The sequence below is a fragment of the Colletes latitarsis genome, chromosome 11 (genome assembly GCF_051014445.1).
Source record: "Colletes latitarsis isolate SP2378_abdomen chromosome 11, iyColLati1, whole genome shotgun sequence".
NCBI lineage: Eukaryota > Metazoa > Arthropoda > Insecta > Hymenoptera > Colletidae > Colletes > Colletes latitarsis.
Genome location: NC_135144.1, coordinates 10,685,521 through 10,698,411, shown reverse-complemented (window position 1 = coordinate 10,698,411; position 12,891 = coordinate 10,685,521). Strand labels below are relative to the sequence as shown.

At 36.4% G+C, this 12,891-nt stretch overlaps 1 protein-coding gene across 1 annotated transcript in view; it reads left to right on the top strand.

Moving 5' to 3' along the window:
* The window catches only part of LOC143348260 (laminin subunit alpha-1-like), a 218,853-nt gene that overhangs the window by 52,155 nt on the left and 153,807 nt on the right, over positions 1 to 12,891 (top strand). The window contains exons 11-13 of the mRNA XM_076778275.1: positions 6,322 to 6,548; positions 6,703 to 6,890; positions 7,380 to 7,661. Of these exons, the coding sequence (XP_076634390.1) occupies positions 6,322 to 6,548; positions 6,703 to 6,890; positions 7,380 to 7,661 (697 nt within the window). The remainder of the gene's footprint in view (positions 1 to 6,321; positions 6,549 to 6,702; positions 6,891 to 7,379; positions 7,662 to 12,891) is intronic.

The window sequence follows — 12,891 nt, the reverse complement described above, 5'->3', positions numbered from 1 at the left end:
TTCCGGAGATATCGCGATTTTAGTTTCAAGTCGATGCGGTGGCTAGTTTCGGAGATACGAGGATTCAAAGCGTTTGTTTACGTTCATTGTGATGAATGAACACGCGCGCGTGAAAATAGTAAACAGTGCGTAGTAAATTCTTGGAAATACTACAACTTCCTAGTCACGTGACTGTCTCGACTCACGCGCGACAAGGAGGTACGACGCGACGCGTCAGACGGAGACAGAGATAGTCAAATTAAGAAAAATACCCTTTTACATAAATTACGATATCTCGAAAACGGAGAGTCCGATCGACAAAAACCAAAAACCATTTTAAAGGGGAAGCCTTGCCGCTTCTAACAATGGCTTAATTATAAATAAAACACTAGTAGTTTCGAAACTGCACGCGTCCAAAGTTTTACTATTTTTAATACGCGTTAATAGCCTTTTCTAACACGGGGCAGCGAGAGACAGCGAAATTTTAAAAATTACCTTTTACATAAATTACGATATCTCGAAAACGGAAAGTCCGATCGACAAAAACCAAAAACCATTTTAAAGGGGAAGGTTTACCGCTTCCAACGATGGCTCAATAATTAACAAAACACTAGTAGTTTCGGAACAGCATGCGTCTGAAATTTTATGATTTTTAATACGCGTTGTTAGACTGTTCTAAGACAGTGGAAACTGAAGATTCTCTCCTTTCGTCTTTGCTATACATACATTTCCTATTTACATCGGAAGCTAACCAGAATTTGGTACCAAATTTTGTCTAGTTTTTCACAAAAAAATATAAATCATCCAAACGGTCGTGGTAGTCAAGACAGACTACATATTTTTCTCAGGAAACAAACAATAAAAATGAAAGTGTCTATTGTAAAATTCATTGCACGTATATTATAAGAAAATTCTTAAAGTTAAATGTCCCAGAATAACATAGTATGTTAATAAATTCTAAACGAAATTTTAAAAACGGTCATTTGACCAGTCGCTGTTTGTTTAGTGTTAATTTGATTTTTATTATCATTCCATGACTAGTCTACACGATTGGAACAATTAATTGTTTATTTGTTTATGTATAAAGTTTTGCCAGGATTATGGAAACCCCCCCGCGTACTAATAAAGGGTTAATATATAGAACGTAGGAGACTCGATTAAAAAACAAAATAAATTAGGAGATGATCTATTAGAAGTATTTTTACTTTAATGTATTAAATTTGCTACTAATATTTTGCAATAATTGTAAATGTATAGAATTGAATCGTGTGGGTGTAGCAGAGACACAAACCTCAGTTTGAAGAGGTTTCTTCCTTACCTTGAGTTACTTAACCATCTAGTGGTATCACAGATATTACAAGGTCACAGAAGAGTACAAGTAGACCTTACACCACAGACGAGGCATGCGAGTAGACCTTACATATGGACTTTCGTGGCCCAATCTGACTGCCATACCGACCTGAATATTCGGAGGTGATTTTAGCGTCCTCTTCCCATGGATGGCGGTCAGTTGAGAAACTATTCACTGAATTAGTATTGATGGGCAGGCAGCTGTAGTGTGCGCGTAAATACATATGAGTTGACTATGGGAGGAATTAAAAAACGCAATTTCCAAACGATTATAACTCCTACAATAGTACATGTATTTCATTGAACTTTATTTCTGAAGTAGACCTCACAGGTACCTACAAAAAAGTATTAAACAACTTTGTTATAGGGCGTCAAACAAAATTACTAAAAATCAACTCAAATTTTTAAGAAAAATCGACAGGGGCAGGTGACTAAATTTTTCGGCGAAATTAAACTATTTCCAATCATACTCGAAAAATTATTTTCAATTGCAGGGGTCAATTACAATCAATTTTAGTCAATAGACATACCCTTGAAATCCTAACCATTTTCGAGAAAAAAATTTTTTACCGAAAATATAATTTCTGACCAGAAAATGCTTCCTCGAAATTTCAATCGAATCTTTAAAGTGTCATAATTTATGAATGGATTGAAGGATTTTAATGTTTAAAAAAGCAAATAACGCGTATTTTAGTGAGGAATATGTAGAAATTCTAACAATAATGGAAAAGTTGTTCCTTGACCCTGTAAAGTGAGAAAACCCCCATAATAATGGTTCAATATCCAAACAGCCATAACTTCTACAACAGTGAATATATTTCTATGAAACTTTTTTCTGAAGTAGAGCTCATGGGTACCTACAAGAAAGTATTAGACAACTTTTCCGTGCAGCATCAAACAAATTAATTAAAAATGAAAAACGAATTTTTAAGAAAAATCGAATGCCTAAATTTTTCGTCGAAATTTAAAAGTTTCAAATCATTCTGGAAAAATTATTTTTAGTATTGGGGGTCAATTGCAATCATTTTTGGTAAATAGACACACTGTCGAATTCCTACGCACTTTCAAGAAAAAAATTCGCGTATGTGAACAAATGTCGTTAGATTGAAAAATTTCAAATCGTTCTGGAAAAATTATTTTTGATTTCAGGGGTCAATTGCAATCATTTTTGAGTTGACTATGGAAGGGATTAAAATTCATTTCTAACTCTATTGGTAATATTGCGAGTGACACGAAAATGGTAATAGGGTTTCGAGACCCCCTAAAAATGGGTCGAAAAAATACATTGGTTGAAAGATCTACTCGTATACCTCGTCTGTGACAATACTCTTGAATCTTTGATGAATCAATGAGAATCAAAACTAACCTAGCGAAAAAGCTCTATATTTATGATGACCTATGCAAGGCGGATCGCAGCCAATTTGCTAATGTTATTTAGTTTTTAATTAATAATTGCATTACCAAGCTAAGAGTGATACGATTATTAATTAAACGGTAAATAATATTACCCAGGTCTCACCACGAGGAGGTTGCTGCGAGTGGAGACCCAAAGAGAGATAGATGGAATCCAAGTTCCATCGATCTCCCTTTCGCAATTTTACAATCTGAATGACCAAACTAAGAAGATAGAAGGAACCAAAGTTCCTTCGATCTTCTAGTTTAGTTGTGCCAAGTAATTATTTGGTTTTCAACGAGGGATGAAGCTAAATTGTGGGATACGCGACGCGACGCGATGCTGAACCGTGCAGCGGATCTTGGGATCGAACCTACTGCCGTTGCAAACTCGATCTCAATAGGAAAACGGATGCTGCGCCCCTGAATCGAGGTCTCCATTTCCCCAACGCAACCCGCCGGGAGCCCGAAGGACCCGACTTAGGCTGTCTGACAAAGAGAGAGTACCTGAGACAAGGACGACTTCCGCTGGAAGGTGTGCGTTTCCGCAGAATACGGAAACTCCACACCTTCCAGCGAAGAAACATTTTCCTTCAATCGAGTTGCCAAGGGAAGGCGATTAGATCTTTCGGACCAACTGCACGGCCGATCACATGTTTCGTTTGACGAAACAGCGGTGATCGAAGCAAGAAACGAAGGAACGAGAGAACGAGAAGCTAGTTGGTAAACAATTACTTGGCACATACGTAGCCGCGTACAATGGAGTCGTCGAGGCTTAAGTCTAGTTCAATTATACCAAGCAATTATTTTGTTTAAAAAGGAATGAAGCTAAGTTATGGGACACGCGACGCGACGCGATGCTGAACCGTGCAGCAGATCTTCGGATCGAATCGACACTGGCCTTGGTAGATCAATTTCTATTTCTAGAAATCGATCTATCATGGGCAGGCCATTAGATCTTTCGGACGAACTGAACGGCCGATCACATGTTTCCATCTATGAAACAGCGGTGACCGAAGCAAGAAACGAAAGAACGAGAGAATGAGAAGCTAAGTTAATAATTGCTTGGTACAGCGGCCTTAAAAATAAATTTAATGAAGTCCCTCGATGTTCTTGCGTTGTTGTCCCACGATGTCCCATGATGATGGAGGCCTGTAGGGAAGCTGAAATAAACTAAAGAAGGCTGCATTTGCGATTAGTTAAACAATTAAATATAATAAATTGGGAAACACGAAGTCCTGAAATAAAATAAATGGACCGATCGATGGCCTTGCGTTGTCGTCCCACGATGTCCCACGATGATGGAGGCCTGTAGGTAAGCTGAAATAAACTAAAGAAGGCTGCATTTGCGATTAGTTAAACAACTAAATATAATAAATTGAGAGACACGAAGCCCGGAAATGAAATAAATGAGCCCAGATAAACCAGTGATGTAAAAGTAGACATGGACAAGAGCACAACGTATAGAACAAGCAACATTAGAGACAGGAATAAAATAAGGGAACAAACACATTCACAAACAAGGAACCAGAAGTGAAATATGTAAATTGACCAGACAAATGAAGGCGACGCGGAACGATAGATTCAAGCCCAACAGACATTTGAATATCGAGAAAGAAGTGAGAAATGGAACATTGAGATATCACTCACCACTGTGTCGATAGTGGTCAATAAAACAGATTTGTACATGGAATCTAGAATATGCATCGAACAAATAAAGGAACAAGTAGTGAGATATGGAAGGAGACCAGAGAAATACGAGTGAAACGAAACCCAACATTCAAGCCCAGCAGACTCTTGAAGGTCGAGAAAGAAATTAGAAACGGGAGATTTGGAAACCACTGGTCCAGTAATCGTCAGTGAAACAAATTTGTATGTGGATTGTAAAATATGCACCAAACAAATCAAGCGAGTAGCAGGAAATCAAATATGTAAGGGGACCAAATATACGACATCGAGGCGAAACGATTCATTCAAGGCCAGCAGACGTGTGAATTTCGAAAAAGAAATAACAGATGGGAAATTCTGATATTGCTCACCACTGGCCACCACTGGTCACCACTGGTCACCACTGGTCACCACTGGTCAGCATTGATCACGAGTGGTCAGTCGTGGCCACTAGAGGGCACTGTTGGTCAGCTCTGGTCACCAGAGCTCGCCAGTGGTCAGTAGTGGTCAGTAGTGGGCAGTAGAAGCGGAGCGCAGCCCCACGAGATTCCGTTACGTCCACCAGCCCCGAGAAGAAAGAGAGTTCGTGACCAGCAGTGTGACTTATCCTTAGGCAGAAGAGTTAAAGGGGTGGGGAAGACCGTCCTTGACGACTTCACCAATCAATAACAATGAACCGTTTCTTCGGCCGAAAAATGAATATTCTATACAAAATGGTATTAAAAACAATTATTTATACAACACCTACTATCGAACATTATTTTAACTATTGCCTGATGTTAGTTAATAATTGTTGCAAACAATAGGAATGAAAATATGGATAAATTCGAGAAAGCTGAAGGTTTGTTTAAATTTCTATCGAGAACCAAGGTCGTACAGCACGTATTTATTTCTTCGACCGAAAAATGAATATCCTACTGTAAATTGGTATTAAAAACAATTGTTTGTATAACATTTACTATCGAGTATTATTTTAAGTATTGCTTGATGTTAGTTAATAATTGTTGCAAAGAATAGAAATGAAAATATGGATAAATTCGAGGAGACTGTTCGTTAGAATTTCTATCGAGAACCAAGGTCGTACATCACGTATTCGTTTCTTTGACCTTTTGTACGATACTTTCTTTTGTATAAATTTTCATGTTTCTATCACTGCTATTACGATTTATTCTCACTCTAACAGTATTTATTCTTATCCTATTATCTTCGTTGCGTTTGTTATCAGCAAATTGTACAGGATTCTGACAAGGATACGTAAAATGCATAAAATAAAATAAATGGGCATAGATAAAGCTGTGATATAAAATAAATATGGACAAGGGCATGACATGTGCAAGAAGCAACATTAAATACAAGAACAAAATAAGGGGACAAATACAGTTATGTACGCATAAAACCTAAATATGATGGGTGGAAGTAGTAAAATAGAATGATTTTATATTTCCATTGAAATTAATTAGATGTAAGGTCTACTCGTACACCTCGTCTGTGACAAGATAACTTAGAAAGGATTTACCCTGGGAGTAATTAGAATCGATTATCAAAACTCTTAAACAAAATAGTACAAATTTAAAAATATAAACATATCTGGTCAAATGATGATAATTTCTGGCATAATTTGGGACACCTTAAAACTAAAGTTTCTGCATTTACCAACTGCCAGTATCAATATTCCTCGTCATGATTTTGCTTTTGAGGAATATTTTTACTATACATAATTTTTAAAAAATGCCTATGAAAATTAAGAGTCAATTAAAATTCTGATTCAATGCATATTTAAAGCGTTTCAACCAAAATTTTGCAAACAAAAATTCACTGCAAACTGTTCAACTTTGTCCTTAATTCAATTCCATGTTAAATTAGTTTTTCTTTCTCGATGAACCTTAGTGAAAGTAGGGGATTTAAAATGGTCGTTCAAATTTTGTTCGATAGACTTGCGAGCACAATACTGTGGGGCCTAAGTGCGATCGTTGCGCCCCCGGATTTTATGGCATCGCCCTTAAGGGCACGCAGAACGATTGCAAGAGATGCTCCTGCCCGCTTTTAATCGAATCAAACAACTTCAGTCCAAATTGTCAGCTCGACGATCCCACCGACGACGATAGCGGATACGTATGCACGCAGTGCCCTAATGGATACACCGGCGACCATTGTGAAAGGTAAATTTAAACGATCGAAATTGTAATAAGCGGTACTACTAATTTCTAGAAACGATTCCCTCGAAATTAAAAGCCAAGTGATTTTGAAAGGAATTTAAAATTGCAAGTTTGAAGGAAAAAATTATAACCTTTGGATCGTATTTTATTTCAACAGCTGCGATGTAGGATTTTTCGGGAATCCTTTGATTCCTGGTGGCACTTGCGAGCCGTGCCTTTGCGGTGGAGGTCCTTGCGATCAGGAAACAGGACGATGCTTAGAGTGCCATGGTAATACAGAAGGCTGGAAATGCGAAAAGTGCAAGCAAGCTCATTACGGAAACCCGCTCGAACAGAACTGCTTGCGTAAGTATTTCTTATTTAATTCACTGTCGAGGACAAGCTAGGAGTTTGTAAATTTTTTACTGTTCATAGTTTTATGAGAAGTCAACAATTTAGATCGCTAATATTTCTGTCACATTTTTCGGATTGGAGTTTTTAAATCCGTTAGCGTGATTTTTTAATTATAATTTCAGTACTATTTCGCGTTCAAAACTGTATTAAAACAGATTTTCTTCAATTTTGGTATATTTGAGTTTCAAATGTTACGCATATTACATATTCTGCATCTACTAAATCTTCAGTAACTTTGTCATTTTTGCGAATTTCACGTTAATATTTTAGAAGGTCATTCTTAACACCCTAAACATTAAAAAGAGATAAAGAAAATTTCGAATTTTGTTAATTCGACACAGTTTACCTCTTAAACATTCAGGAGTTGTTTCTAAGAGGGGATGATACAAATGAAAATTGATCGTTTTAGCGGTGGTAAAAATGAAAATGGCGTCGTTCCAGGTTGCAGCTGCGACCCCTTCGGCAGCAGTTCGGTCGAATGCGACTCGAAGAGCGGTCAGTGTCCCTGCAAGCCTTTGTTCGAGGGTCGTGACTGCTCCTCCTGTATCGAAGGTTACGGGAACGTGACTGCAGGTTGCCGGGAATGCGACTGCGACGTGGGTGCCCTCGACGAGGTCTGCGATCCCGTAACCGGTGAATGCAGGTGCGCGGACGGCGTCCTTGGCTTCCGGTGCGATCGCTGCGACGTCGACCATTACGGGCTGTCCGTGGGAGGCTGCAAAGGTAAGTACCGTTTCAGAATTTTTCGCCAATCTCGCGTCATCGGGCCAATGTCTTCTCTTGCGCGAGTTTAAGGGTCAATACAAAGTTTCCATACCGTGCAACACAACTTCGCTGGAATCCTATCTTGCATCTCCGCATCTTATATCTCCACGCTACCTCGTGGCTAGATGAACCATTAGTCTAAGCACGGTCATACGTTTCCAGGTAGACTCAATTCCATCTGTTCTCTTAGACTTGGAATAGTGGTCACCCACAGTTAGACACACTTTGAGAATTAATATTATTTTCAATATTAATCTTATTTCTGATGGATCAGATAATTGTGCAGATTTTCGAAAGATGAAGTTTGCTATAGGAGAGTTCAATAATTGTACAAGTTTAAGAACAGTCAAAAAGACTAAATTCCATTTGTTCTCTTGGATGTGGAATAGTGGTCACCCACAGTTAGACACACCTTGAGAATTAATATTATTTTCAATATTAATCTTAGTTCTGATCGATCAGATAATTGTGCAGATTATCGAAAGATGAAGTTTGCTATAGGAGAGTTCAATAATTGTACAAGTTTAAGAACAGTCAAAAAGACTAAATTCCATCTTTTCTCTTGGATTTGGAATAGTGGTCACCCACAGTTAGACACACTTTGAGAATTAATATTATTTTCAATATTAATCTTATTTGTGATCGATCAGATAATTGTGCAGATTTTCGAGAGATGAATTTTGATATAGGAATGTTCAATAATTGTACAAATTTAAGTACAGTTAAAAAGACTAAATTCCATCTGTTCTCTTGGATGTGGAATAGTGGTCACCCACAGTTAGACACACCTTGAGAATTAATATTATTTTCAATATTAATCTTATTTCTGATCGATCAGATAATTGTGCAGATTTTCGAAAGATGAAGTTTGCTATAGGAGAGTTCAATAATTGTACAAGTTTAAGAAAAGTCAAAAAGACTAAATTCCATCTGTTCTCGTCGATGTGGAATAGTGGTCACCCACAGTTAGACACACCTTGAGAATTAATATTATTTTCAATATTAATCTTATTTCTGATCGATCAGATAATTGTGCAAATTTTCGAAAGATGAAGTTTGCTATAGGAGAGTTCAATAATTGTACAAATTTAAGTACAGTTAAAAAGATTCAATTCCATCTGTTCTCCTGGACTTGGAATAGTGGTCGCCCACAGTTAGACACACCTTGAGAATTAATATTATTTTCAATATTAATCTTATTTCTGATCGATCAGATAATTGTGCAGATTTTCGAAAGATGAAGTTTGCTATAGGAGAGTTCAATAATTGTACAAATTTAAGTAGTCAAAAAGACTAAATTACATCTGTTCTCTTGGACTTGAAATAGTGGTCACCCACAGTTAGACACACTTTGAGAATTAATATTATTTTTAATATTAATCTTATTTCTGATCGATCAGATAATTGTGCAAATTTTCGAAAGATGAAGTTTGATATAGGAGTGTTCAATAATTGTACACGTTTAAGAACAGTCAAAAAGACTAAATTACATCTGTTCTCTTGGACTTGGAATAGTGGTCACCCACAGTTAGTCACAACTTGAGAATTAATATTATTTTCAATATTAATCTTATTTCTGATCGATTAGATAATTGTACAAATTTTCGAGAGATGAATTTTGATACAGAAGTGTTCAATAATTGTACAAATTTAAGTACAGTCAAAAAGACTCAATTCTCTCTGTTCTCTTGGACGTGGAATAGTGGTCACCCACAGTTAGTCACACCTTGAGAATTAATATTATTTTCAATATTAATCTTAGTTCTGATCCCTTGGAATCGATCAGACAATTACGTAAATTTCTGCAAGCATTTCAGTAGATCAGTTTTAAGTTTAATATTCCAAAGATTGTGCATATCCATGTCCAAGAACGTTTCAGGAAATTTATGAAATATTGAATCGATTTAGGTAAAAAGTCTTAAAATTGCTATTATAAAAACTATTATACAGGGTGTTCGGCCAACCCTGGGAAAAATTTTAATGGGAGATTCTAGAGGCCAAAATAAGACGAAAATCAAGGATACTAATTTGTTGATTGGGGCTTCGTTAAGAAGTTATAGAAATATTTCCGGTCACACAGTATATTTTCGGTAAAGAATTTTTTTCTCGAAAGTACGTAGAAATTCGGAGGTATGTGTATTCACCAAAAATGATTATAATCGACTCTGGTAACCGAAAATATTTTTTTTAGAACGATTTGGAATTTTTTTTTTTCGCCGAAAAATTTAGGCAGCTACCCCCTGTCGATTTTCCTTAAAAACTCGTTTTTTAGTTTTAGTAATTTTGTTTGACGCCTTACAGAAAAGTTGTCTAATACTTTTTTGTAGATACCCATGGGCTCTACTTCAGAAAAAAGTTTCATTGAAATATATTCACTATTGTAGGAGTTATGGCTGTCTGAAAATTGGACCATTTTTGGGGGGTTTTTCTCATTTTGCGGTGTCAAGGACCAACTTTTCGAATATTTTTGTAATTTGTACATATTCTCCACCAAAATACGCGTAGTTTGCTTTTTTAAACATTAAAATCGTCCCATCCGTTCAGAAGTTATGACGTTTTAAAGATTCGCATGAAATTTCGGGGAACCATTTCTGGCCTCAAATTAGATTTTCGGTAAGGAATTTTTTTCTCGAAACTGAGTAGGATTTCGGGAGTATGTCTAATGACCAAAAATGATTGTAATTGACCCCCGCAACAGAAAATAATTTTTCCAAAACGATTTGAAATTTTTAAATTTTGTCGAAAGATTTGTTTACCTATTCGAATTTTTTTCTCGGAAGTGCATAGGAATTCGAGGGTATATCTCTTCACCAAAAATGATTGTAAATGACCCCCGCAACCAAAAATAATTTTTTCGTGAATGATTTGAAATTTTTTAATTTAATTTTGTAATAACTTTTTAACGAAGCCTCAATCAACAAATTGATATTCTTGATTTTCGTCTTATTTTGGCCTCTAGAATATCCCATTAAAATTTTTCCTAAGGGTGGCCGAACACCCTGTATAGTCTACTCAATGGTAATTCTAATAACAAAGTTAGGCCGGAGCTCTGTTCTAAACGAAGATAGATCTCATCGAATAAAAATCTAAACTAGAATAGAGATTATAATTTGAATAACTATCATTGAAGAATAGGCAGTGATTTTAGCCGTTCTAGGATGGAAATTTTTCAGTAAATGGCGCGCAGCGCAGAAACGGCATTCTAAGTCTCACGGAAAGTATTTGCAATTCTAAAGAAATCCGACGGGAAATCACCCCTTGCGCGCAGCCATAGTTTCGCCGGTTAGAATGCGAAGTGCAGGTTTCTGGACATAGGAAACGGCGTTTCAGCGCGGAGCACCGCGAGGAACGCGAGGAAGAGTAATGCACAACGCTTCGTCTTGTTCTAACTAAGCCGAGGATGTTTATCTCGGGGCTTCTTTAAGTATGGGGCACTTATCCGGCTGGACAGGAGTCGTGAGTTCACGATGTTACTCGAGATTTACAAGAGTCGAACCACCCTTACCCACCGGAACACTTCTAACGTATAATCTGTTAGCTTAGTTTTAATTTACGATCGCGATTTCCGCGTGCTATACCGTCCAAGGGGTTGCACGCCAGTTATGAAACCCGGAAACGCGGTCAATTTTCAAATATTGTTACACTTTTCTTTACTATTTGATCGGACAAGATATGCCAGTCTCCCTTGGAGTTACTAAATTCCGTACCAAATTCATTTATTTACTTATTGTAAATCTTACTATTTGTAATTCTTATTGATCTATGGGGGTAGAAAGAAGAGAAACGAGATATTTTATTTCTATAATTTTTTACAAATTTACAGAATAAAAAAATATTCCTGGGGATTGTTTTCTCCGGGGGAGAAGCCAGAATATTCTCTCTTGCAAGAAATTACACCATATTGAAATCTCTTTCAGCGAAGTAAAGTCATAGCTAAATGGAAACAAAATAAATGAGACACACATTCTATTTCTATAATTTTCTACAAATTTAAAGAATGAAAAAATATTCCTAGAGAATGTATTCCTGGGAAAAATTTTAATAAGAGATTCTAGAGGCCAAAATAAGACGAAAATTATGTGTATCAATTTGTTGATGGAGGCTTCGTTAAAAAGTTATTAACAATTAAATTCGAAAATTTCGAATCGTTCTGGAAAAATTATTTTCGGTTGCGGGGGTCAATTGCAATCATTTTTGGTCATTAGATATACCCCCAAAATCCTACCCCTTTTCGAGAAAAAAATTCGAGTAGGTGTGAAATTTTTCGACAAAATTAAAAAATTTCAAATCGTTCTAAAAAAATTATTTTTAGTTACGGGGGTCCATTATAATCGTTTTTGGTCAATAGACATACCCTCGAAATCCTAACCACTTTTGAGAAAAAAATTCCTTACCAAAAATATCATTTCTAGCCAGAAATGTTACCCCGAAATTTCGTGTGAATCTTTAAAACATCATAACTTCTGAACGGATGGGACGATTTTAATGTTTAAAAAAGCAAACTACGCGTATTTTAGTGGAGAATATGTAGAAATCGCAAAAATATTCGAAAAGTTGGTCCTTGACACCGCAAAATGAGGAAAACTCCAAAAAAATGGTCCAATTTTCAAACAGCCATAACTTCTACAATAGTGAATATATTTCAATGAAACTTTTTTCTGAAGTAGAGCTCATGGTTACCTACCAAAAAGTATTAGACAACTTTTCTGTAGGATGTCAAACAAAATTATTAAAAATGAAAAACGAATTTTTAAGAGAAATCGACAAGGGGTAGGTGCCTAAATTTTTCGGCGAAATTGAAAAGTTTCAAATCGTTCTGGAAAAATTATTTTCGGTTGCGGGGGTCAATTACAATCATTTTCCGTCATTAGACATACCCTAGAAATCCTACTCAGTTTCGAGAAAAAAATTTGAGAAGGTGTAAAATTTTTCGACAAAATTAAAAAATCTGTAATCGTTCTGAAAAAATTATTTTCGGTTGCGGGGGTCAATTACAATAATTTTTGGTGAATAGACCTACCCCCGAAATCCTATTCACTTTCGAGAAAAAAATTCTGTACGTCCAGAACTTTAAACGTTAATAACTTTTTAACGAAACCTCCATCAGCGAGTTAGTGTTCTTGATTTTCGTTTTATTTTAACCTCTAGAATCTCTCATTAAAATTTTTCTCAGGGGTGGCCGAACACC